At 46.1% G+C, this 21,978-nt stretch overlaps 3 protein-coding genes across 3 annotated transcripts; 1 reads left to right on the top strand and 2 right to left on the bottom strand.

The window, feature by feature from the left end:
• Positions 1-214: 214 nt before the first annotated feature.
• LOC125524929 (acid phosphatase 1-like) lies at positions 215-1,862 on the top strand. Its single transcript, XM_048689958.1, has 2 exons — positions 215-723; positions 1,274-1,862. The coding sequence occupies exons 1-2, from the start codon at positions 266-268 to the stop codon at positions 1,656-1,658; spliced, it is 843 nt and encodes a 280-aa protein (XP_048545915.1). The 5' UTR covers positions 215-265; the 3' UTR covers positions 1,659-1,862.
• A 6,977-nt stretch (positions 1,863-8,839) lies between these two features.
• LOC125522517 (UDP-glycosyltransferase 73C4-like) lies at positions 8,840-10,532 on the bottom strand. Its single transcript, XM_048687570.1, has one exon. It carries the CDS (start codon positions 10,506-10,508, stop codon positions 9,021-9,023), a length of 1,488 nt encoding a protein of 495 aa, XP_048543527.1. The 5' UTR covers positions 10,509-10,532; the 3' UTR covers positions 8,840-9,020.
• Positions 10,533-16,446: 5,914 nt separating this feature from the next.
• Positions 16,447-18,704, bottom strand: LOC125522781 (cytochrome P450 709B2-like). Its single transcript, XM_048687813.1, has 4 exons — positions 18,332-18,704; positions 18,044-18,267; positions 17,556-17,806; positions 16,447-17,406 (listed from the first exon to the last, which is right to left on the bottom strand). Exons 1-4 carry the CDS (start codon positions 18,594-18,596, stop codon positions 16,590-16,592), a joined length of 1,557 nt encoding a protein of 518 aa, XP_048543770.1. The 5' UTR covers positions 18,597-18,704; the 3' UTR covers positions 16,447-16,589.
• Between the last annotated feature and the right edge of the window lie 3,274 nt (positions 18,705-21,978).

Below are 21,978 nucleotides of genomic sequence, written 5' to 3' on the forward strand. Positions count from 1 at the left end.
GTTCCATGTTGTGAATGCGACCGCGCCACTGACACCAACCACCTCTTCTGCCACTTAATTTCTTTCAAGTCACAGTCATTGTCATTGATGGCTATGTGCATCGATAGATGCGGAGGCCGGGTTTTCTTTTCCTCCTTGAAAAAAAATCAGTCGTCATACACACTGTACTGTAGGATTGATGTAGCTTTAAACTTCCTATATAACAAGCTAGAGACTCCACACTCTCTGCATAGCACTGCACCTCAGGAAGCACCACCAAGTGGAAATGGCAATGGCTACGAAGTTGCTGCTCCTGCTCGCCGCCATGGCTCTTCTTGTGGCCTCTAGCGGCGCATGGGAGATTAACATCCACATGCCGACGTCAGTTGCCACAGTCACCGCCATGGATGAGGCCGTGGAACCGCTGATCCACGCGCTGCGGCCAATGCTGGGCTCGGGCGGGCAGCTGGGGAGCCGTGCCGGCGTGGCATGCGACAGCTGGCGGCTGGGTGTGGAGGCGCACAACGTGCGTGACTGGAAGACGGTGCCTACCAGCTGCGAGGGCTATGTCGGGCACTACATGCTCGGCGGTCACTACCGCCGCGATTCCAAGCTCGTCATTGACGAGGCCATCTTCTACGTCGACAGCCTCAAGCTCGCCGGAAACGGCAAGGAGGTGTGGGTCTTCGACGTCGACGAGACCACACTCTCCAACCTCCCCTACTACGCCACTCACGGCTTCGGGTACGTGCCTATATATATATATATAGTATACACATATATGCTATAGATGTGCACATTATACTTGCGATTTATTGCAGGTGGATATATATCTGAGCAGGGACTTGCACTCATCTTGTCCTTCAGATGAAGTAGAAATCTGATTAGAACTTGTTAAAACCATCAACTCACTAGCTAGCTAGATACCACCGGTAAAACCTCAGATGAAGTAGAAATCCGATTAGAACTTGTTGTACATAACATCTTCCAATGAATACAAGTGAAAAAATAAATGAGACCAGAAGTGGAAATAAAATCTTAATTGCTGGACGTGTTTTTTTTTTTTGCGAAATAATTATTGGACGTGTTGGACCTTATTGCTGGTCACGGGTCACCTCCAATCACAGTCAAGGAGCTCGTCCAGAAGGACCATATATATGCATGCCCTGTGAGTGACGAGCTAAACAAGAGGACTGCGCGGAGATAGTGATGTGATAGCTACTTTATCAATGGATTTATTTCGTAACCGTCCTTATGAAAAGATGATCTAGCTGACATGCATGGTTGACAACAGGGCTACGCCGTACAACTGGACGAGCTTCCATGAGTACGCGGCACAAGCCAGCGCACCTGCCCTGCCGGAGACGAAGCGGCTGTACAACAAGTTGCTCTCGGTCGGCATCAAGCCTGTGATCCTCACCGGCCGGAGAGAGGCCCAGAGGACCGCCACTATCACAAACCTCCGCCGGCAGGGGTTCTCTGGGTCGATGGCGGTGCTGCTGAAGCCAGCGGAGTTCAAGGGCTCCGCAGTGACCTTCAAGTCCGGTGAGAGACAGAAGCTGTTGGACGCCGGGTACGTCATCGTCGGCAACATCGGTGACCAGTGGAGCGACATCCTCGGCACGCCAGAGGGTGCCCGCACCTTTAAGCTGCCTGACCCCATGTACTACATCGGCTAGGGCTAGGCCGCCTCCGGATCTCGCGTGTCGTCGTCGATTGCTCGAATAAGTTACATGCATGCTCTCCGTTACATGCAATGCATGCTTGCTGAATAATCCCTCCCTTGTCGCTGCTTGCTTCATTTCCATATATATAGTTGATCACTTGTTGTATTAATAAGATGTATTATGAACAAGTTGCATCTATCTATCTATCTTCGATTATATCTGCAATTCAGAGATGAGCCTATGCTCATCTACTCTCATTGAATAGTAAATTGGAGAAAAAACGTAAAAAAAAAACTGGAATTCTTAGGGCATCCAAGATTCTTGGGTGCGCTAGAAGTGTGCCAATTTTCATGGTCAAATGACATCTGAGGAGCTCATGGCAGAAGAACAAAATTGGGCCTGCATAGTGCTTTCTTTCAAATTTTCTTTTACAGTCAAATTTTTGATATTATTTTGCCAAGAGCTCCTCGTATGTCATTTGACCACGAATATTTTCATGCACTTAGCGCACCAGAGTATCTTGGAGACCTTTAAATTTCAGATTTCTTTGAAATTTTTACTATTTTTTAACTTATTGTTTATCGGCAGCTGTAGATGATCATGGGCTCTGAAATCGCTGCTCTCCGATTGTATGCACTATACTAATTATAGACTTCCATTGAACTCACATGTTAATTCATGGTGAAATATATTTCTCACCTCTCTTCGTCAATTTTTACTTTTGAAGCATAAATTCAATATAGTAATCAGAGTCAATCTGCCATATCTCATCTAGCTTTCCAATCTACCTTCAATCTCGTCTTCATCATCTACGGCGTGTGCCCTCTTCTCCAACCAAATTTCTGAGGAACTTACGAGAGAAAACGTCCTCCTATGGAAATGAAAGGCTCAAATTCTTCCCCAGATTCATGGGCCTGGACTTTATGGCTACCTTGTTGGCAGCCTTCCTGCGCTCGAGAAAACCATGACATCCACACCCAATCCCCTTTACCCGCCTGGATGGTTACGGATCGGCATATCTTTTCCTATCTCCTCAACTCTCTTTCCAAAAAAAATCCTCATCCATGTCCTACATCTTGAGGCATCTCAAGTTGTAAGGAGTGCCATCACCAACATGTTTGCATCCGACTTTCGCTCCTGCATCAATAATTTCTGTATCTCTCTCACCAATGCCCAGAAGGGTAACAAATATGCTTCGGCGTATTTTTCTTGAATGAAGGGCCTCGCTAAACTACTTGCTGGCGTCATTAAGCCTCTGACTGAAGATGAGCTTGTATCCCACATCCTTGTTGGCCTCACACTATTAGAAAAAACCTTATACACAGAATCTTAGTAGTAGCGCTGTTTAAAAAGACTCGCTACTGCTACTTAGTAGTAGCGCGTGGCTGCAAAACGCGATGTTGCTATCCTGCTAGCAGTAGCGCATGTTGCAAAATGCGCTACTGCTAAGTTTAGACTGGGCGCACATGGCTAGCCTCACTTAGCAGCAGCGCGTATCCTTATCCAGCGCTACTGCTATGCTCAGTATAGTAGTAGCGCTTTTCTTCAACCCGCGCTGCTACTAACCCTAACTTATCATCCCCGCGCGGCCGACCCTCTCACTCCCTCTCATTCACACCCCATGCCCCCCCCCCCCCCGGTTGTCCACCGCCGCCACCGTTCCCGACCACCGTAGTCGCCCGCCGCCGCCGCCGCTCCTCCTCCTCCTCCACTGATTAAGGTAGTCTCTCCATCCCTCCTCCTCCCTCCTCCTCCTCTCTCCTCCCTCCTCCCTACCGCGCCCCTCGTCCCTCCTCTCTCCTCCTCCGGACAAGCCTTCCGTCAGCAGCCCTCGTCCCACGGCCCTCCTCCCCCCTCCTCTCTCCTCCCTCCTCCTCCTCCCTACTACCACCGCCCTCCTCCCCCTGTATAATGTATTTTTTTTTACTATTTTTAGTAAGTGCTTAATAGAATTAGTAAGAAAACTAATTATTTTTATTTATAGTAAGTCTTAGTTGAACTAGTTGAGTTAATAGAACTAGTTTATTTTTAATAAGAAAATTTAGGTATATGAGATTTGATGATCTAATTAAAATTTTACTATATAACTAGTTTATTTTTACTAAGAAAATTAATATAACTAGTTTATTTTTAGGTGTATTTAACAGAATTCTAGGTTGATACATTTTGAAGACATGTCATATTTTGAACATGTCACATTTGTTGTTATTTTTTTAGTTAAAGCAATTATTACCGCATCGACGTCGACGATGCCTATCCCGTATCCTCATCGCCGACTCGGCGGAGGTGGCCTGCTTGATCAGGGGGGCCATGTCCGGGACTGGGCTCCGCCGGGCTGGTATTGGGAGGTGCTACCTTCCGGGGGGCGCAACTTGGTGAGGAGCTAGCCCGTCGTTGACCCGAACCTTCTTTGGTGGCTGTCGCGTGGGCCAGTGACAGTTCAGAGGATTTCGTCCCTCGCGGAGGTGGTACATCACCGTGTCAGCGAGGAGGATGAGCACGTCCGTCGCTACATGGTTGCGTTGGAGGGCAGGGTCAACAATACATGGCAGGTTCTTCAGGGATCTCACTGGAGCTATGATCCTGTGATGGTTCCTTCTCTTTGTCCACGACGCCGAGCGGCGAACTCCTCATAGGCGCGGCACTGGCGCTCCAGCTCCGTCCGTGCCCACTTCAATGCCGCCGCGTCGGAGAGCCCCCGCTCCATCTTTACGGCGGCGAACCCTGGCTCTGTCTTCACGGAGGCGAGCCCGGGCTCCCTCTTCACGGCGCCCGGCTCTGTCTTCGTCTTGACGAAGCGAGGAGGAGTCGAGGAGGAGGCGTGCCCGCCCTCGTTGATGACGATGCCGGCGCTGCGGGTGCGCTGGCCGAGCGGCGTCTCCGCGGGCGCGGCCTTGACGCTGAACAGCGCCGGGCCGCCGGCGACCCGGAGGAGGAGGAGCGGGAGGAGGAGGAAGAAGAGGACGCCGTCCTCCTCGGCCGCCGCTCCGGACTGGGGCGACAGGGTACGTCAACGGCGGGTCATTGCCGCCCTCGAGGTGCCGGAGAATGGCGTGGAGCGTGCGGCCGGGGGCGCCCCACCACAGGCGCCGCTCGTCCCTGTTCTTGGTGCCCCGCACCACCGGCGCCCCATTGGTGGAGGCGAGCCGCCGCGCCTGCCGGTGCTGGAAGTACGGCGCCCATGCCTCGTGGTTGCCGGCGGCGTACTGCGGGAGGGCCAGCTGCTCCTCCGTCAGCGACGCCCGCACGCGGTCGACCTCATCGACGAAGTAGTCGGGGCGCACGTCGACGTCAGGTAGCGGGGGGATGGGGACGCCGCCCGCGCTGAGCCTCCACCGCCCCGGCGCGCACATGTCGGGAGGCGCCGGGATGTTCGCCACGAACAGCAAGTGGGCTTCCCACTCATGCAACGAGCGGCGGCCGAAGCCATTGGCCGCCGCACCATCGCCAGGGAAACGCTCGCCCATCGTTGCTGCTGGGCACGGGGAGAGAGGTGAGGAACGTCGGCGACGCACGGGGAGAGAGAGGCACAGCTCGGCGACAGTGGGGGGGGGGGTCACAGGCGAGGGGGAGGAGTTGCTTTATAGTGGCTGGGGGGTCGGTGCCGTGTGTACGTGTGGTGGGAGAGAGGGCGTCGCCGCACCGCCCGTGAGGAATCAATGAAAGGCTGACAGGCGACAGCCTTCGCATTGATTCCCCGCGGGAAACCGAGGCGATGAGGACGACGAGGCTCGGGTGTCGTTGACTCGGCGGGCCCGCCGTTCTTTCGTGCCAAAAACACTTGCCCTGGCGCTTCCCAGCGCGCCGGGTTCAGCCTGGGTCCGCCGGCGCAAATTTCGGCCCAACCGGGCGAAATACAGGCTCCTGGGGGCGCGACTGAGCCGATATTTAGGCGCCGGCGCTGAAAAAATGCTTGGGGGTTCGGGGTGCGGCTGGAGATGCTCTTAGTCCCGGTTCAATACGACCTGGGACCAAAGGCCTACCTTGTGGCACGAGCCCGCGCCGGGGGCTAGGGGACCACACCAACTAGGACTAAAGGTTTTTTTAAAATTGATTTTTCTTTTGAATTTTTTTCTGATTTTCAAATTTCTGAATTATTTGACGATTTAATCTCTAATCACCGCACATCATTGCTCAAATATGGAGCACTCATTCCAAATCGTCTAACTTCCTGACTGGTCACCCATACTCTCACTACTCCAGCCTGAGCACGCTTAACTTTCGAGTTGTTTTCACCCTAGTTTCCAAGTCTGCACTTGTTGTTTACCTGACAATAGTAAGTTGTCAATACTATTAACCCTGAGGAGTTCAGCTTGAGCATGAAGTCACACGTTTCACCGTTTGAGTTTGAAACTATTATTCTAAAAAACAATAATTATTTAGTAACACTAATATTTCTTGAATAAGTAGTTTGACCACAGTTTGACCAAAATTCAAAAAATTAAAATAATTATTTAGTAACACTAGTATTGTTGAATAAGTAGTTTGACCATAATTTGACCAAAATTCAAAAAAACTGAAATTTGAGCATAACTTTTTTTCCTTTAAGAATTTGAGGATTCGAAAAATTTGCAAAACAGCCTACGGCGGTCGAATTCGGATGCGTATTTTCTGCTAAACATTTTGATGTATTATGCGTTTTTTCGACATCGTATGCAAAAGATATGGTCGTTTTACTTTTCATAACACTTTTTGCAAAACATGTTGAAATTTATGTTTTTTATATTTTCCTAACTACTAGATGTAGTAACATAACTACATCTCGAAGGATTTTAATTTTTGAAGTTTTTATCATTTTTTTTTGTTTTTTTTTCAAAACTGAAAAGGCGATAGGGGCAGGGGTACAGTTTGAAAATTTCTCTTTAGTCCCGGTTTGTATAGTCCCGTTTTGTGATACAAATCGGGACTACAGGTTGGCCCTTTAGTCCCGGTTTGCGACACAAACCGGGGACTAAAGGGGCTTGTGGGGCCCCGGCCTGACACCAGCCGGCCACCACCCCTTTAGTCCCATTTTGTGACACAAACCAGGACTATAGGTCACAAATGAACTGGGACTAACGCATAGCAGTTTGAACCGGAACTAATGGTCACATTAGTGCCAGTTCATTTATAAACCGAGACTAATGAACTGAATATTAGGTCGTTTTTCTACTAGTGATGGATCCACAGACAAATTATGCACAACAAAGCAGTTCTGCCAGCATGGAGATGGTCACTTTTGGTCTTGTCAATTGCAAGCAGTCATCAGAATTCATCACCCCATTCACCGAGTATATCTGAAGCCAGGTGGTGTAAGCCAATCCTGAGTTTCACTAAATTGAATGTTGATGCAATATTTTTCCCAGACGAAGGAGTTGGAGCTACGACGGCCGTACTCATGGATGATAGAGGTAATTTTCTGGCGGCTCGGTGTAATTAAATTCATTCCATTTGCAACAGACGTGATCACCGTAAAAGTGACGACTATGAGGAATTTTCTGGCACTTGCTAATTCCCTACGTGCAAGGAAAAAGGAACAAATGAAAATGAGAGGCAATAATAAAGGGAAGGAAAGGAATTGACACAAATAAGGAAGAGGTGTAAGGAATAATTTATAGAGCACAGACTGAGATGAGGAGACGATGACGAGAACGAGGACAAGGAGCGCAGACTGAGACGATGAGACTGACTGCGGCATAAGACGTGTAAAAACGTTCCCCGTTGCAACGCACGGGCATTCTTTCTAGTCCTTTCCTATCTCCTCAACTCTCTTTCCAAAGAAATCCTTATCCATGTCCTACGTCTTGAGGCATCTCAAGTCGTAAGGAGTGCCCTCACCAACATGTTCACATCCGACTTTCGCTCCCGCATCAATAATTTATGTATCTCCCTCACCAATGGCCAGAAGGGTAACCAATATGTTCGGTCCTATTTTTCACAAATGAAGGGCTCGTTGATGAACTCGCAGGCACTGCAAAACCTCTCACTGAAGATGAGCTCGTATGCAAAATCCTTGCTGGGCCTCAATATGGAAACCTCAGGTATATTTCCTAGATGCCCAGACTGAACCTGTCTCACTGGATGCAGTGGCTAGTTGAGCTCCTTTTTTTCGAATACGCACAGCATGTGTATCATCGCATTAAAGAAAAAGCGGCAAAGAATCCGGATACAAGGCCTTTCGGCCATTACAACGCTAATCACGAGAATTAGCCGCCACACACACCACACACACACCCTGCCTACTATGATACATGCTTCCCTAGCACAACCTCATGGCGATGCCGAAGAGGCGAGTCTCAGAGCAACCAAGCCACGTCACAACCAAACCGAGACCTCTACAACAAGATCAAGACCCAAGACCAACACAAACCAACGTACCGCCATTCATTGTGCCAAGAGGAAGTCGGCAAGTGAACGGCAGGGCCTGGGCAGACATAGGGAAGGTGCCGTCAAGATAGCGTCGGTGATGGCGTACATTGCGCCTCAGAGGCCCACAGGGCGGATGAAGGTCCTCGGCAAATGCGGCATCACTTGGATGTGGTGAATATCATGTGCTTGGTGCTCCACGTGGATGTGCCCATCTCAATATGCAACCATGCATATGATTTTTTTACCTCAACATGTAAACATGCATGGGATATTCTCTCTCTCTCTCTCTCTCTCACACACACACACGCACACACACACGCACACACACACACACACTTTTAGTTATCGTTCAATTATTCATATTATATGTTCCATACCACCACATCTCACTAAAGTATCATCTAGTATCTATAGTTTTGCAGCTTTGCAGCTGAAGATATCTATGTGAAGAGCGAGAATTCGAGAGGCTCTTCAGTAGCTCTCATAGTTGACTTCTTATTCACCCGATAAAGGCATCCAAATGCTGAGTCATTTTGGAATCCTTTCACGCTTAGTTAAAGATGGTGGTCCCTGGATAGACGCATCTTCCCCACCCTTTTATAATACTCTTTGTTAAACCATTCAGCTACAAGCTAGAAGGTTATGCAGTAAGATTGCAAGAGATTCTTACCACCATTCCTCTCGTGAATTTATCCGCATTCATGAGAAGGAGCCTCTAGTTCCCCTAATTCATAATGTACTGTTATGGCCATTTTGTTTGAGTTGCTCCTAATTTTTATTTCTATGATTGTTTTTGGTCACTAGCACAATACCGACGCGATTGCAATAGGAAACACTTATGCCTCAACGCGAATGAAGTGCACTTTTCCTTCATTTCGTTACACGTAACAATAAACAGCATAAAGCGAATCCTACATCCATGCATAAAGTACATCAAGGATTGCAACAACGAAAAATGAAATAAACTGAAAGCGACACAAAGATGGAGCTGCGGGGAGGTTAACCCTCACAGGTCACATGTATAACTTAGAGACGAGAGAAAGATGAAGCTCCTCTTGCTGCCATGAGATCATCAACCATACGGTGCAAATCATTGTGAGAGGAGCCTCCTTCTGCCATGGTTGCACGAGACTTAGAGGAGAGGTCCTTTACCCTCCTCCTCGCTACATCCCCCGATCCTCCAGGATGCATGAACATGATCAATGCCCGCGCCACATCGTCTGCCGGTATTACCTCATGTTTCCTGTAGTTCTCGCTCCGTAAACCGGCACCATGCGGCCACATACGCTCCCCAATCCTCAGTACCTCCGTCACCAGCCTCTCGGTGATGAACTGCTCATACACCTTTGGCCATGTGAGCATGGGCACGCCCGCAACCACTGCCTCTAGGACGGAGTTCCACCCACACTGCGTCACGAATGCACCCACTGCAGAGTGTGCTAGTATTGCCGTCTGTGGAGCCCAGGATCTGATGATGATCCCCCGGTCCTCGACACACTTCTCCCACCCTTCCGGTGGAGTCCAGTTCTCCGCCGCCCTGACCACCCACATGAACGACTTGCCTGAGGCCTCCAGGCCAAGAGCAAGCTTGTCCAGCTGAGCATCCGAGACGTGGGCCAAGCTGCCGAAGGCCAAATACACCACCGAATGGTTCGGCTTTGTGTCAAGCCAATTAATGTACCGTGAAGCCGTGGTGGTCTGCGATGGTTGGTGTTGCAGCGAGAGAGGACCTAGAAAGTATGCACGCTTCACGTACCCTTGGCGCACATATATCTCGCAGTAATGCCGCTCCAGGTCCGCAAATGTATTGATGGCGAGACCGAAGCAGCCAGCCTGCATCGAATGAACCTGGTTGCTGGCGCCGTAGTCTCGCCGCCTCAAGAAGTCCGGCAGCTCGGTCCTCGGGATCCGTATGTGAGGGGCCGGAAAATGAGGGACCGTCGCGGCGCCATCGTCATCGATGGCAACGTCGCCCATGACGAGGTGGCGCACGGCCAGCATCGGGAAGGCACCCATGACATTGAACGCGACACATGGCACGCCCAACTTGTCAGCGATGTCGGTGCTCCAGGTGAAGTGCAGGTCGGTGAAGATCGCGTCCGGGGACTGCGCCCGGATGATCGCCTCCTGGGCGGGGCGCATCAGGGTCTCGCTTAGGGCAGCGAGGTTGATACGAGCTAAATCGGTCGGGGTGGCCGCCTTTCCGAGGTTCTCGACGCCCTTCGGGAGGCCGTCCACCATAGGGAACGGATACGTAACTATCTTGACAGCAGCTGCTGCATCATGAGTGTCTCGTCGCCGTCGCTCCAGCAAGGACTGGACGATCGAGACGTTCGCTAGCGTGACCGCGACGGTTGCTTCTACGGCGGTGTTCGGCCTAGACGCGGCGAGGCGAATGGCAAGCTCGGTGAAAGGCTCAATGTGGCTAGTCGCGAAGAAGGGTATGAGCAGGACACGCAGCTTCTTGCTGCTGCGGCTGCTGCGGCTGCTGCTGGTGGTGGTGGAGGGCGCCATTTTTGTCTCTGCTGCGAGCACAAAGATGGGTGGTGTTGTGGTTAGTCAGGACGGACGTATGACCTATTAGTAAGACAAGATGCAGTATCACATGCCTCATGCCTCGCTAGTCGTTACGATCGGATCGTATCACGTGTAACCACAGATTAGGACTGACACGAATATATGCAACTATTAATGCATCCAATTGGTGTCGAATCACTCTGTCTCTACCCAGACTGAGATCCCCAAAGCGCGCTGCTCAAATGAATGGGCACCAATGCACGTTGAGGTATCTACTGTGGCTGCAGTATTGACAGACTCTAGACAGATTTTTACGCAAGGGGCATCACTTCTTGAATCTTGGGAAAAGAATCCTTAAATATCCGGTATCTAGTTATCAAGGTGTCGGTAGCCGAACAATGGATCACGGTAGAGTCAGCTTTAATGACAAATTTGTGCACTCCATTGGAAACACTAAATCTCTAATCAGGCTATATCGACGTGCGTCTGCATCGTGTCCTTGCTGAAGATGGTGGATCGAAACTTGACTTTGGGGATGAGAACCCCGAGATCAACCTTCGGTTGGACTAGTCATCATTAGCGCATGTGCGGCGATTCCTTCTTAAGGGTAGCCTAGAAGTTATGTACTCTTCGTTTTCAGTTTGTCTTTTATCATTGGGTCAGTGGCTGTCATGTGGAGTTACTGTCACGAGGCATGCGGCCTTCGATTTTCTCTCTGTTTTCTTTTTGGTTGATGTTGTTCGGCTGCTAAATTTTAAATAATAAATATCATAGGGTTGTGTTCATCACTCGATGTAGAGGCCTGGAGTTATACTCCTTTCTTATTAATTTGTTTTAAATGGATTATAAATTTGCGTAAAGTTTCTTTTTAATGGATTTTAAAATGTAACAAGAACGCACAGTTTTTTCAAAAGAATTATTTATGTAAGGGCCCAACCTCATGTTGCACGCAAATCTGCATCCAGTTAATTAGAAGGCACAGACATGTTCACCGTCAAAAAATAAATCTCCAAACCATAACAAAATTGTCAGAAAGTTATAGATGATTTCACTAAGCGGTAACAATATTCAGTAGGTTTATAACTCGTAAGTATTTTGAGATAATGCTAGTTCATGTAGTTGCACAGATGGCTAACTAGTTATATAAACCAAATGTGTTGCGGCCTGAAATAGGGACGAGAATGGAGAAAGAGAAACTAAATAGAGAGTTCGGTAGGCTAGGCGGGTCAGACATTTTTGAGCTCAGGCTAAGAGAAGTATAATAGAATTTTTATCTTCCAACCGCGTGCAAAAATGGTCGTTAATAATGTAGTCGTCGATCACTGTTTTGATCGCTTTGGGGTTTTTCCCTTGCCTCATTGAGGCATAGTTTGGTCTTGTATGACTTTACTATTTGTCTGTGTGTTAATTGGTGTGTGTGTGTGTGCGCGTGCGTGTGTGTGTGTTGATGTTGCTTGTGTGCATCCTACATATGCAGAAACCGGGTGTGTACTATGTTTGCATCCGCTTGATGCTTTATTTTTAATTAATAAAAACCATCCTTCATTAGAAAAAACAGCACACAAATTTGCATTACGAAATGACATGTGAGGTGAGAAAAACGGTGTTGATGAAAAATTTATTAGATATACTATTTGGTAAAGATTTAATTGGGAAACTGTTTTTTTCTCTAGATTTTACTGTTTACATGGAGCATATACGCCCAAGCTCCATTTGAATTTTCGAGGCGGAATGCCGCAGTCCATGGCCAGTACATTGCACATGATGCACTGTCAAATGTCATCTCTCCCACCATTCTCTTCAATTAATAAAGAGCTTCTTGTTTGGCTTGTTTCACGTAAATAAGGTGCTTCTTGTTTGACTTATTTCTTTAACGTTTGTTTGACTTGTTTTACTATTATTATACTCGATGTCCCATGAGTCTGTTAGCAGCTAAACAGATATTCACTAGTAGAAAAAGGGTCAAACATGAAGCACATTAGTGCCGGTTTATAAAAAACCGGCACTAATATGATCAACAGTGCCGGTTCGAATGGCTATGCATTAGTGCCGGTTCGTAATGAACCTTTAGTACCGGTTCGTGCCACGAACCGGTACTAAAGGGGTGGTGGCAGGCTGGCGTCAGGCCAGGGCCCCACGAGCCCCTTTAGTGACGGTTTGTGACACAAACCGGTACTAAAGGTCTAACCTATAGTACCGGTTTGTGTCACAAACCGGCACTAAAGAGTCTTAACCTATAGTACCGGTTTGTGACACAAACCGGCACTATAGGGCAATTTTCAAACTCTACCCCCCCTCCCCCGTGTGTCGCCATTTCAGTTCTGAAAAAATCAAAAGAAAATGATAAAAAACTTCAAAAAATAAAATCCTTCGAGAGCTAGTTATATTACTACATCTACTAGTTAGGAAAATTTGAAAACTTAAATTTGGACATGTTTTGCAAAAAGTGTAGGGAAAATGTAAAACGGCTATAACTTTTGCATACGATGTCGGAAAAAAACGTATAATATATCAAAAAATCCAGCACGAAAATCCGCATCCAATGGAGACCGCCTACGGCCTGTTTGCAATTTTTTTAGAATCCTCAAATTCCAAAAGGAAAAAAAGATATGGTCAAATTTAAGTTTTTTTTAAAAAATTTTGTTAAATCTGCTCAAACTACTTATTCAAGAAGTATTAATGTTACTACATAATTATTCAAGAATATTAGTGTTACTAAATAATTATTTCAAATTTTTGAATTTTGGTCAAATCTGGTCAAACTGTGGTCAAACTATGGCCAAACTATGGTCAAACATATTCAAGAAATATTAGTGTTACTAAATAATTACTATTTTTTAGAATAATAGTTTCAAACTCAAACAGTGAAATGTGTGACTTCATGCTCAAGCTAAACTCCTGAGGGTTAATAGAATTGACATCTTACTATTGTCAGGAAAACAACAAGTGCAGACTTGGAAACGAAGGAGAATAGAACCCGAAAGTTAAGCGTGCTCGGCCTGGAGTAGTGAGAGGGATGGGTGACCGGTCAGGAAGTTAGATGATTTGGAATGAGTGATCCACACTTGAGAAGTTAGATGATTTGGAATGAGTGATCCACACTTGAGCAGTTAAGAGAGGTGATTAGAGACTAAATCACCAAATAATTCAGAAAAATTAAAAATCGAAAAAAATAATCAAATTTTTTTCCAAAAATTTCGAAAAAAATCAAAAAAAAACCTTTAGTACCACCAACCGGTACTAAAGGTCCCCCATACCAGGGCGCGAGCTCACGCCACGTGGTGGCACTTTAGCATCGGTTCGTGCCGAACCGGTACTAAAGGGGGGGGCCTTTAGTGCCCACCAATTAGTGCCGGTTATGGAACCGGCACTAAAGGCTCTTACGAACCGGTTTTAAAGCTCCGTTTTCTACTAGTGATTCGTTCCTGGACGGCTGGGCCATAATCACTTCACTTGTTGTGTTGTGGACTTGTGGAGGACGGATCAGTCCATGTTGTTGTTTCTTCTTTTTTTATGAATGACATATTCATTCAATCGATATATCAAGGTGATAGAACTGCATTGAGCGAATGCCCGACTCTGCATATCATGATGTGCACAACCAACATGTCCAACCCAATAAAAAAGAAAATGTTGTTTTACAGGAAAAATGCAAAAGACCACCCTATGGCGGGGTAGATCATATTCGAATATTACACCGTCATCCATGATGGAAGACAACCCCCTTGACAGTATGCTTATGCCAGGTAGACTTCATCACAAAATCATCTATGTCATCTGGCCTCTCTAAGATAGACCAAGTATGGAGACATAATGCACTTGCAAGAATAACCTGCACAAGACATGAAACATATTTTTTTTATTGAAAAAACTCACATAATTCTTGGTAGGCGACAAATCCCAACATGAAGATGCCGCCCCCACAAGAATAGTTGCATAAATTTGTTTGTCAATACTCCACAACCAATTGACAAGCATATTGCATGCCCTATGATAGGTCGGAATAGCTGCACACACGACCTTTTATGCACGACAGGTGGACGATAGTAGGATCTGACGTTGCTTAGGTATGGAGGGATTCAATCCAACGATTATTAGCTTGTGTCGTCCATGCATCGTCCGCAAAATCATCGGCTGCGTAGCATTGCTCATGATAGGTGTAGGTTTAAAGCTACTTGGACTATGGCCCACACAACACAAGCAAACTTGCACTACAAAAATAGGGGTTCCATAGACTCGTCATATTGTCAAAAGACAAATGTCTTCCTACCTTACCAATTGTGGTGCGCTTGGTTATTTCTATTCAAGATTACAACCTCTAATTTAAGAACTAGAGGTATATCATCGCTCGAAGAGGTAGTTTGAGATTCTATAATGTTTTATTGTCAACATAACATTGTTATGGGCAATCTCCTCGTATAAGAACTTGATAGAAAACTTGCCATTCGTATGCAAGTTCCGTCGACACTAATCTGGTTCATTGGCCTGCTGAATGGGCTCCACATGTATGAGCAACTAATTCATTTTGTGACCAAGCAGGACCGAATAGCTATCTACGGAAGAAACATCTAGGTTCACTTGACCCAAAACCTATGCAACTATGATGAATTTGTTTCTAACAATTCCATACAACTTAGGTATTACACTATTAATGAGATAAAACCCAAGCCGGTATCCTCCCAGAATCTAACCTCAGACCCTCCCTAACTTAGGCAGTGCCAAAATTGGAAAACAATTCATCTTGCCATACAAAACATGTGAATATTTGGTTTCTGATGGAGTTGAGAAATGGCTTTGGAGACCAAGTACTTGTTACGAATGATTTCCTGCCACACTGTATTCTCAGTGTATAATGTATATACCCATTAACTAGGTAGGACAATGTTTTAAATATCAAGATCTTGGATTCCATGACACCTATCAGTTTTCAGACAACATTACATATTCTACCCAGCTAACCGATATTTTTGTGATTCAGTGTCACACACAAAAAGATTGATCTAAAGTTGTCCAATCTTTGCAAAACCACTTTCGGTAAGTGGAAGGACAAAATGTATAAAATCATAGTGACGAGGACATCATTTATTAACCCCCCCCCCCCACACACACACACACACACCCTCAAGACAAGAGTATTGCCTTCCAACTGTAAAGTCATTTCTCAAGTCACTCTTCCATGTATTTTCACTCAGTGACAGTTAGAGATAGATAGAGAATCGGAAAACTAAGGTACTAAATAGGGAATTGCCTGGGCTTGTAGCCAACAATCTTAGCATAGTCGGGTGCCGAATCTACGGCCTCACTTGAAGTATAAATTTTAACTATCAGTGAAATTAATTCTAAGACTAGAAAGCTCCTCAAAAGAACATAATAAGAGCTTGAGTTTTCTTGCATTATCTAGGTCGGGACCCACAAAAAGTATGGTGTCCTCTGCATATTCGTTAAAATTTCATGATAACCAAGAGTTCTATTGTAAAAAATATACTTTTGTTATCATATAGGATATTGAGAGTATGAACTATCAATCATGGTTGCTTGACGACGTTTTTTTACAATGTATATTAACCAAAGTTGTTTGAAATCTTCGTATATCTATGTTTGATGCAAAACATTTGATATCCTCATGTGATTGGAATTGTCTGAAGCAGAACATTCAAATGGTGGCCGCTGAAGCAATGAAGGAGAAATACATACTACTAAAGGAGTGGCGAAACAAGTAAGAGGAATTGTCCTACGGTAGTGAAAATAGCTCTGATGAATTCATGTTGCATGTGGCAAGTCAAATCTTATCGAGAAAGATGACGAAGCTCAAGACTGCCATCGAGTAGTCATGCAGATCCGTGTTCAAGATATAAATAAGTGAGGAGCAGGAACGCATGATACGACAATGACTGAGAAGAATAAAATGACTAGACGCATTAATGAGAGGCGTTCTTGCATGGAAGTTTACTTGCAACGAGTCAGATAGCGACATCATTGAAGTTGAATTTGTAGGGTTCTGCAAAGCAAAACAAAAGTTGATAAAGCGTTGGCAAACATATCTAGTGTACAACAAACCTTACTCAAATACCCAACACATTAATCATGTCTATGCATATCTAGGCTCTTGAGGACCATGGGAAGACCAAACTTCGGCCGCAGCGTGATCACGTCCATCGGGGCATGGACGTACTCAGGGGATAGGGAGAAGGAGAACCTCTGAATAATCATGACGATCACAATCTTTGCCTCCATCATTGCAAAGTTCTTCCCGATGCATGACCTTGGTCCACTAGAGAAAGACAAGAATGCGTTGGGATGCTTTGATGCCCTCGTTACTCCATTCTTGAACCTAAGAGGCTTGAATTCATTGGCATCCTCTCCCCAGACCTCCTTGTCACGATGTATCATTGCGATGGGGATCGTCAAGACAGTGCCTTTGGGCACTCTAATGCCACCGATCTCCAGATCTGAACCTGCCTTCCGTTGAATGACTGATACAGGATTGTATAACCTAAGAGTTTCTAGTAGGAACATGTTAAGCAACTTCAGTTTGTTGAGCATGTCGGCGGTGGGAACCGCACTGCCACACTCTATCACCACTTCCTCCCTGACCTTCTGCAGCCATTCTGGATGTGTGCTCAGTAAGAACATGGTCCATGTAAGCATTTGTGAGCTAGTGTCATGCCCGGCGAAGAAGAATGTCTTGCACTCATCTATTATCTCATCCATGCTAAGAAGCGGATTGTCACCGTGCTCCTCTTGCCTGCACGCCTCCAACATTAGCCCAAGCAGGTCGTTTCCGTAGCCTTGGATGTCATTGGTTGCGAGCCGACTTTTTATGATGTTGGCGAGCATGCACCTCACCTCCTTGTCGAGCTTCCATATCATGAGGTTCTTTTCAGTTGGGAGGTACCTGATGATCAGATTGGGTAATAAACACAAACAAGCATGCTCGGCTAAATTGAGTAACTTATAATCCACTCTGTAAAGCTATATTTCATTGATTGTAAGCACGTGATGAAATGAAAAATGAAGTAATTACTTAAAATGAATTGAGCTTACCCCAGTGCCGGGATTTGGACGATGTTGTAAACCGCGGAGAAGGCAAGAAACTGGAGGTCCCTCTGTGCCAGACAAACTTGTTTGCCCTCTTTGTAGCTACCTCCGAAGGCCGTGTGAGAGATGACATCCGCGGCCAGCTCCTCAAACTGGCTGCTCAGCTCAATCTCGGCCTCCCCTCCTCCCTTGTCCGCCTTTGCTTTCCACTCCGACATGATCGAACCAGTACAGTCTGACATGGTCGACGTCATCGTCTGTCACTCATACCAGTAACTAACATGTTAGTTCTGGATGTTCATGCGATGTAACTTAGTGCTCCCTCCATTTTTAAATATAAGACTTTTTAGAGATTTCACTATGAACTAGATACGGAAGTATGTAAACATATGTTATAGTGTAGATTCAATTATTTTGCTCTATATGTAGTACCTTGTTGGAATCTCTAAAAAGACTTATATTTATGAATGGAGGGAGTAGTACATAGTACTTACCTTGAGCTTGTCCATGTCAAAGGCAGGGTGGACGACCTTGCGGTGGCGCTTCCATTCGTCGCCGTTGGTGAGCACGAGGCCATTGCCGAGCAGGCGAGCGATGTGCGGGATCACGGTGTTCTTTGGGTAAAGCCCGTTGCGGTCGGAGAGCACCTGCTGTACCATGTTGACGTCGGTGATGCAGAGGGTTGGCCTCGCTCCGAACCAGTAGAGGAACGTGCGTCCTGCAGTTCGAGCAGAGTTAGAAGAGAACCAAAGTAAGTGAGAAGAGGAAGACGCCTCACGTACCATGGAGGGGGATCCATTTGTGCAAATGCGGCTGCACAATGGGGACCAAGTCGTGGGAGCCGATGGCCAACACGGCGTCGGCGCTGGCGGCGCGGAGCTGCTTGATCTCGCCGAGGTTCCCGGCCAAGAACTTGTAGCCCGGCCCGCCCACGTCCTGCGCATGGAGCTCTCTGGTGATGGCGCGCGGCCTCCACACCAGCTCGCTCGACGCCCACGAGGCCAGCACCGCCGCCACAGCCGCGGGCGCCATCCACGCCACTTCCATCCGGATTGCTCAGCAGTTTGCACCTACTGCTAGTGTCGCACTTACTTTTGCGACCTGCAAGGGGAGTGACCTGATTATATTTGTGCTGCAACGGGAGTGCTTGCTCCCATGTCCGGTCGACGACTCGATCAGGCTCAATGTCTCGGGCTCCTATAAAAAAATTCTCCTCTGCAGCACACGCAGTGCTTGCTCCCCACGTGAGGTCGACCCGGGTTCAAAGTCTAGGTCTTGCATAAAATGTTTCTCCTCTGCAGCAAGCGCAGCGTTGCTCCCCACGTCAGGTCGATTCGAGTTCAAAGTCAAGGCCTCACACACAAATCAAATGGGTGCGCTTGGAGGTCAGTCAACTAATGTCATCCATCCACCGACACGCATGAGAAAAGGTTGTACATCGGGTACCTCAGTGTTTGCGGGGCAAACAAGGCCTTCACCGAGAGCCCGGATTAAAACACTCAGCAAACAAAAGACGCTCGGTAAACTAACTCTTCACCGAGCGCCATGTGTCAGGGCATACGACAAAACCTTGCGCAAGGTACTCCGCAAAGATAAGTCACAGGGCAATGCCAGAGCCACGTGTCACTTCCAGTAGCAGGTAACGGCGCTGTTACGACCGGGCCAAGTTTGTCGGCTGTCGCACTCGGCAAATACTAGATACGATGACCTTGTTAGTTGTTTTTCTCTTCTCTTTTCTATAAATTTCTTTGCTTTGCTTTCTTCTATTTTATTTCTTTATTTTCTTTTCACCTTTTTCTTCTTCACGGCTCACTTTTGCTTCCCGAGCAACAGCTGCTTCATCGGTTGCTGTTGAAAAAAAATATTCACACTCAACTTACAACATTAAATGTGACATGTCATAATTTGGCATTATTTTGCTATACATAAGTAATTAAGTGCTTTTATAGGTATTTAATGGACATGATTCAAATTGGAACGGCGGATACATGAAATTATGGACATAAGTGGTTTGAAATATTATTGTGCAGGAAGTACAATGTGCGTCAGGGAGTACAAGTTGTACTATATCCAAAGCACAAGTTGCACTAGCTTGCATTACATGGCGTACAGTGCCCGTGGAAAGTACAGATACGTTACCACGAGCAGCACACGTTAGCTCGCGATGAGAGCACAAGTTAAATTCGGAAAGAAGCTAGTTCAAATCAAAATAAGAGCGCACGGGTTGAAAGTACAGATACGTTACCACAAGCACCACAAGTTAGCTCGGGATCAGAGCACAAGTTAAATAAAAGATACAACGAAAACCGGAAGTAGAAGCACTCGTAAGCTAATGGGTCGGGTCGCTTCAGTAGAGTTGTCCATCTACACCTAGAATAGGGAGAGCGACTAATCAGCGATTACTCCTACCGGAGCCCCGCAAGGGTCATTTTTGGTGAGCTCGAAGCGCGTCACATGGCGCGCTCTCAGCCGCCACCACATGTCGCGCTCGGGGCGCTTCCTCTGGTTTTTGTTTTTTTATTTTTCTTTACGTGTTTTCAGCTTTTAGATAATTTTTTCGGTTTTCTTTGTTTTTCTATTTTCCCTTTTTTTCTTAGGTGTTAGAAATAAGTCAAAAAAACTTGCGTAAAAAAGCGTGTTTTCTTGTTTTTCCCTTCCACGAGAGGCACGTATTTACTTCGGCGAGCGGCACAATCATGTCTATCGGAAAAGAAAAAAAAGTGCGTTTTTCTTCTGTGGGAGGCACATATTTACTTCATGTGGAGGCATGAATTTGCTTCTGCGAATGGCACAGATTTACTTCTCGTGTAGACAATGATTTGTTTCCGCGAGAGACACAGTCGTGCCTCTCCGAAAAGGAAAAAAAAACGTCTTTTATTTTTTCTTTTCCTTCCGCAAGAGAAACAGATTTATTTCTCCTGTAAGCACGGATTTACGTCCACGAGAGACACAGTCATGCCCCTTGAAAAAGGAAAAAATATGTGTTTTTTCTTCCGCGAGAGGCACTGATTTACTTCTCGTGAGTCACGGATTTGCTTCCGCAAGAGCCATAGTCGTGCCTCTCGGAAAAAAGAAAAAAAATAACTTGTTTTCTTTTTTTTCGCCCGAGGAACAGACCGTAGAGGCACAAATTTGCTTCTACGAGGTGCCTCTTCCGAAAGGGAAAAATGTGCTCTGGTTTTGGTTTTTTTTCGTGAAAAAAAGTTCGTCGAAACCTATCAACATAGGATCTAGTTTTGAAAATCTCGACCCGAGGATTCCAACGGTGAAAACGTTCAAGATTGTGACGCATGTTTTAAGAGATAAAATATGTTGAATAAAATAATTTACAAAAAAGGAAAAATCTTGGATTACAATGTAGTGCGCCACTTGTCGCAACCTGAGGAGATGAGAGAAACCTTTGCAAAGATTACTCCTTGATTACTGATTCAATAGGCACCTTGCGGCAGTGGCGAGCGAGCCCCGTGTGGTGAGTCTTTTGTTCCTTGAAACTCCACCGATACAAAAGCCCATGAACTAGCTCTGAACAAAAAAAAACATGCCCAAAAGAGGAGTTCTGCTCGCACCGAGCCCAGCTGCTCTCGTGATTCCTATTTGGCGCGTATGCACCAAACTACTTCAATAACGGTGCGTAGAGCCCACCTGAGTTTCCTATGGGTTGGCCCATATAAGCTCCTGCATAATCGGTATTCAGAAGCTTTTTTTGCGGGTAGGTTTTCAGATGCTTTCAGCCTGGTTTTCTCTGCCCCAGTCCAAGCTTCAAGAAGATTCTAGCCTGGTTTCAGTCGATATTTTTCCTCTGGGTTCTGGGCAGCTTTTCTTCATTTCATTTCTTTTTTTCCTTTTATCCTTTTCTTAATTTCATGAACATTCTAAATCCTCTAAAGATTTTCAAATTCAGGAATAATTTTCAAGTTTGTGAAAAAACTGAACCCTTCAATAATTCTTGAATTCATTAATATATTTTCAATTTCAAGCACTTTTTTTAATACAACTTTTCTGAAATAGAGGATCCTCTAATATGTGATTTTTATTTAAGCACCTTTTTCAAAACCAAAAATTCAGTAGTCAATTTTCCTTAACTGAGTACGCAGGGCTGTGCGAGCTGAGTTGATGAGAAAAAAACCAAGTAACGTGCGAGGGAAACATATGGAAGAGCTTGATTGTCTGGCCCATACTAGCACGTTCAGCACACGCTATGTCAACCGGCGCCATGAGCGCCGTTTAGGAGGACCTTTCAGTTGTTCGAGCAAGAGGACCAGATTTAGTAGCAGCAACCCATATAGAATCCATCCTAAAAGCCTGATAAATTGCAAGTGGCCCAATCAAGCAATGATGGAGAGCTCTCATATTGAGTATGCAAATGTATCTTGTACCCAAGGAAATGAAAAGCAGCGAGAAAATAGTAAGGAATCGGTACACTCATTAT

The sequence above is a fragment of the Triticum urartu genome, chromosome 7 (genome assembly GCF_003073215.2).
Source record: "Triticum urartu cultivar G1812 chromosome 7, Tu2.1, whole genome shotgun sequence".
Taxonomy (NCBI): Eukaryota; Viridiplantae; Streptophyta; class Magnoliopsida; order Poales; family Poaceae; genus Triticum; species Triticum urartu.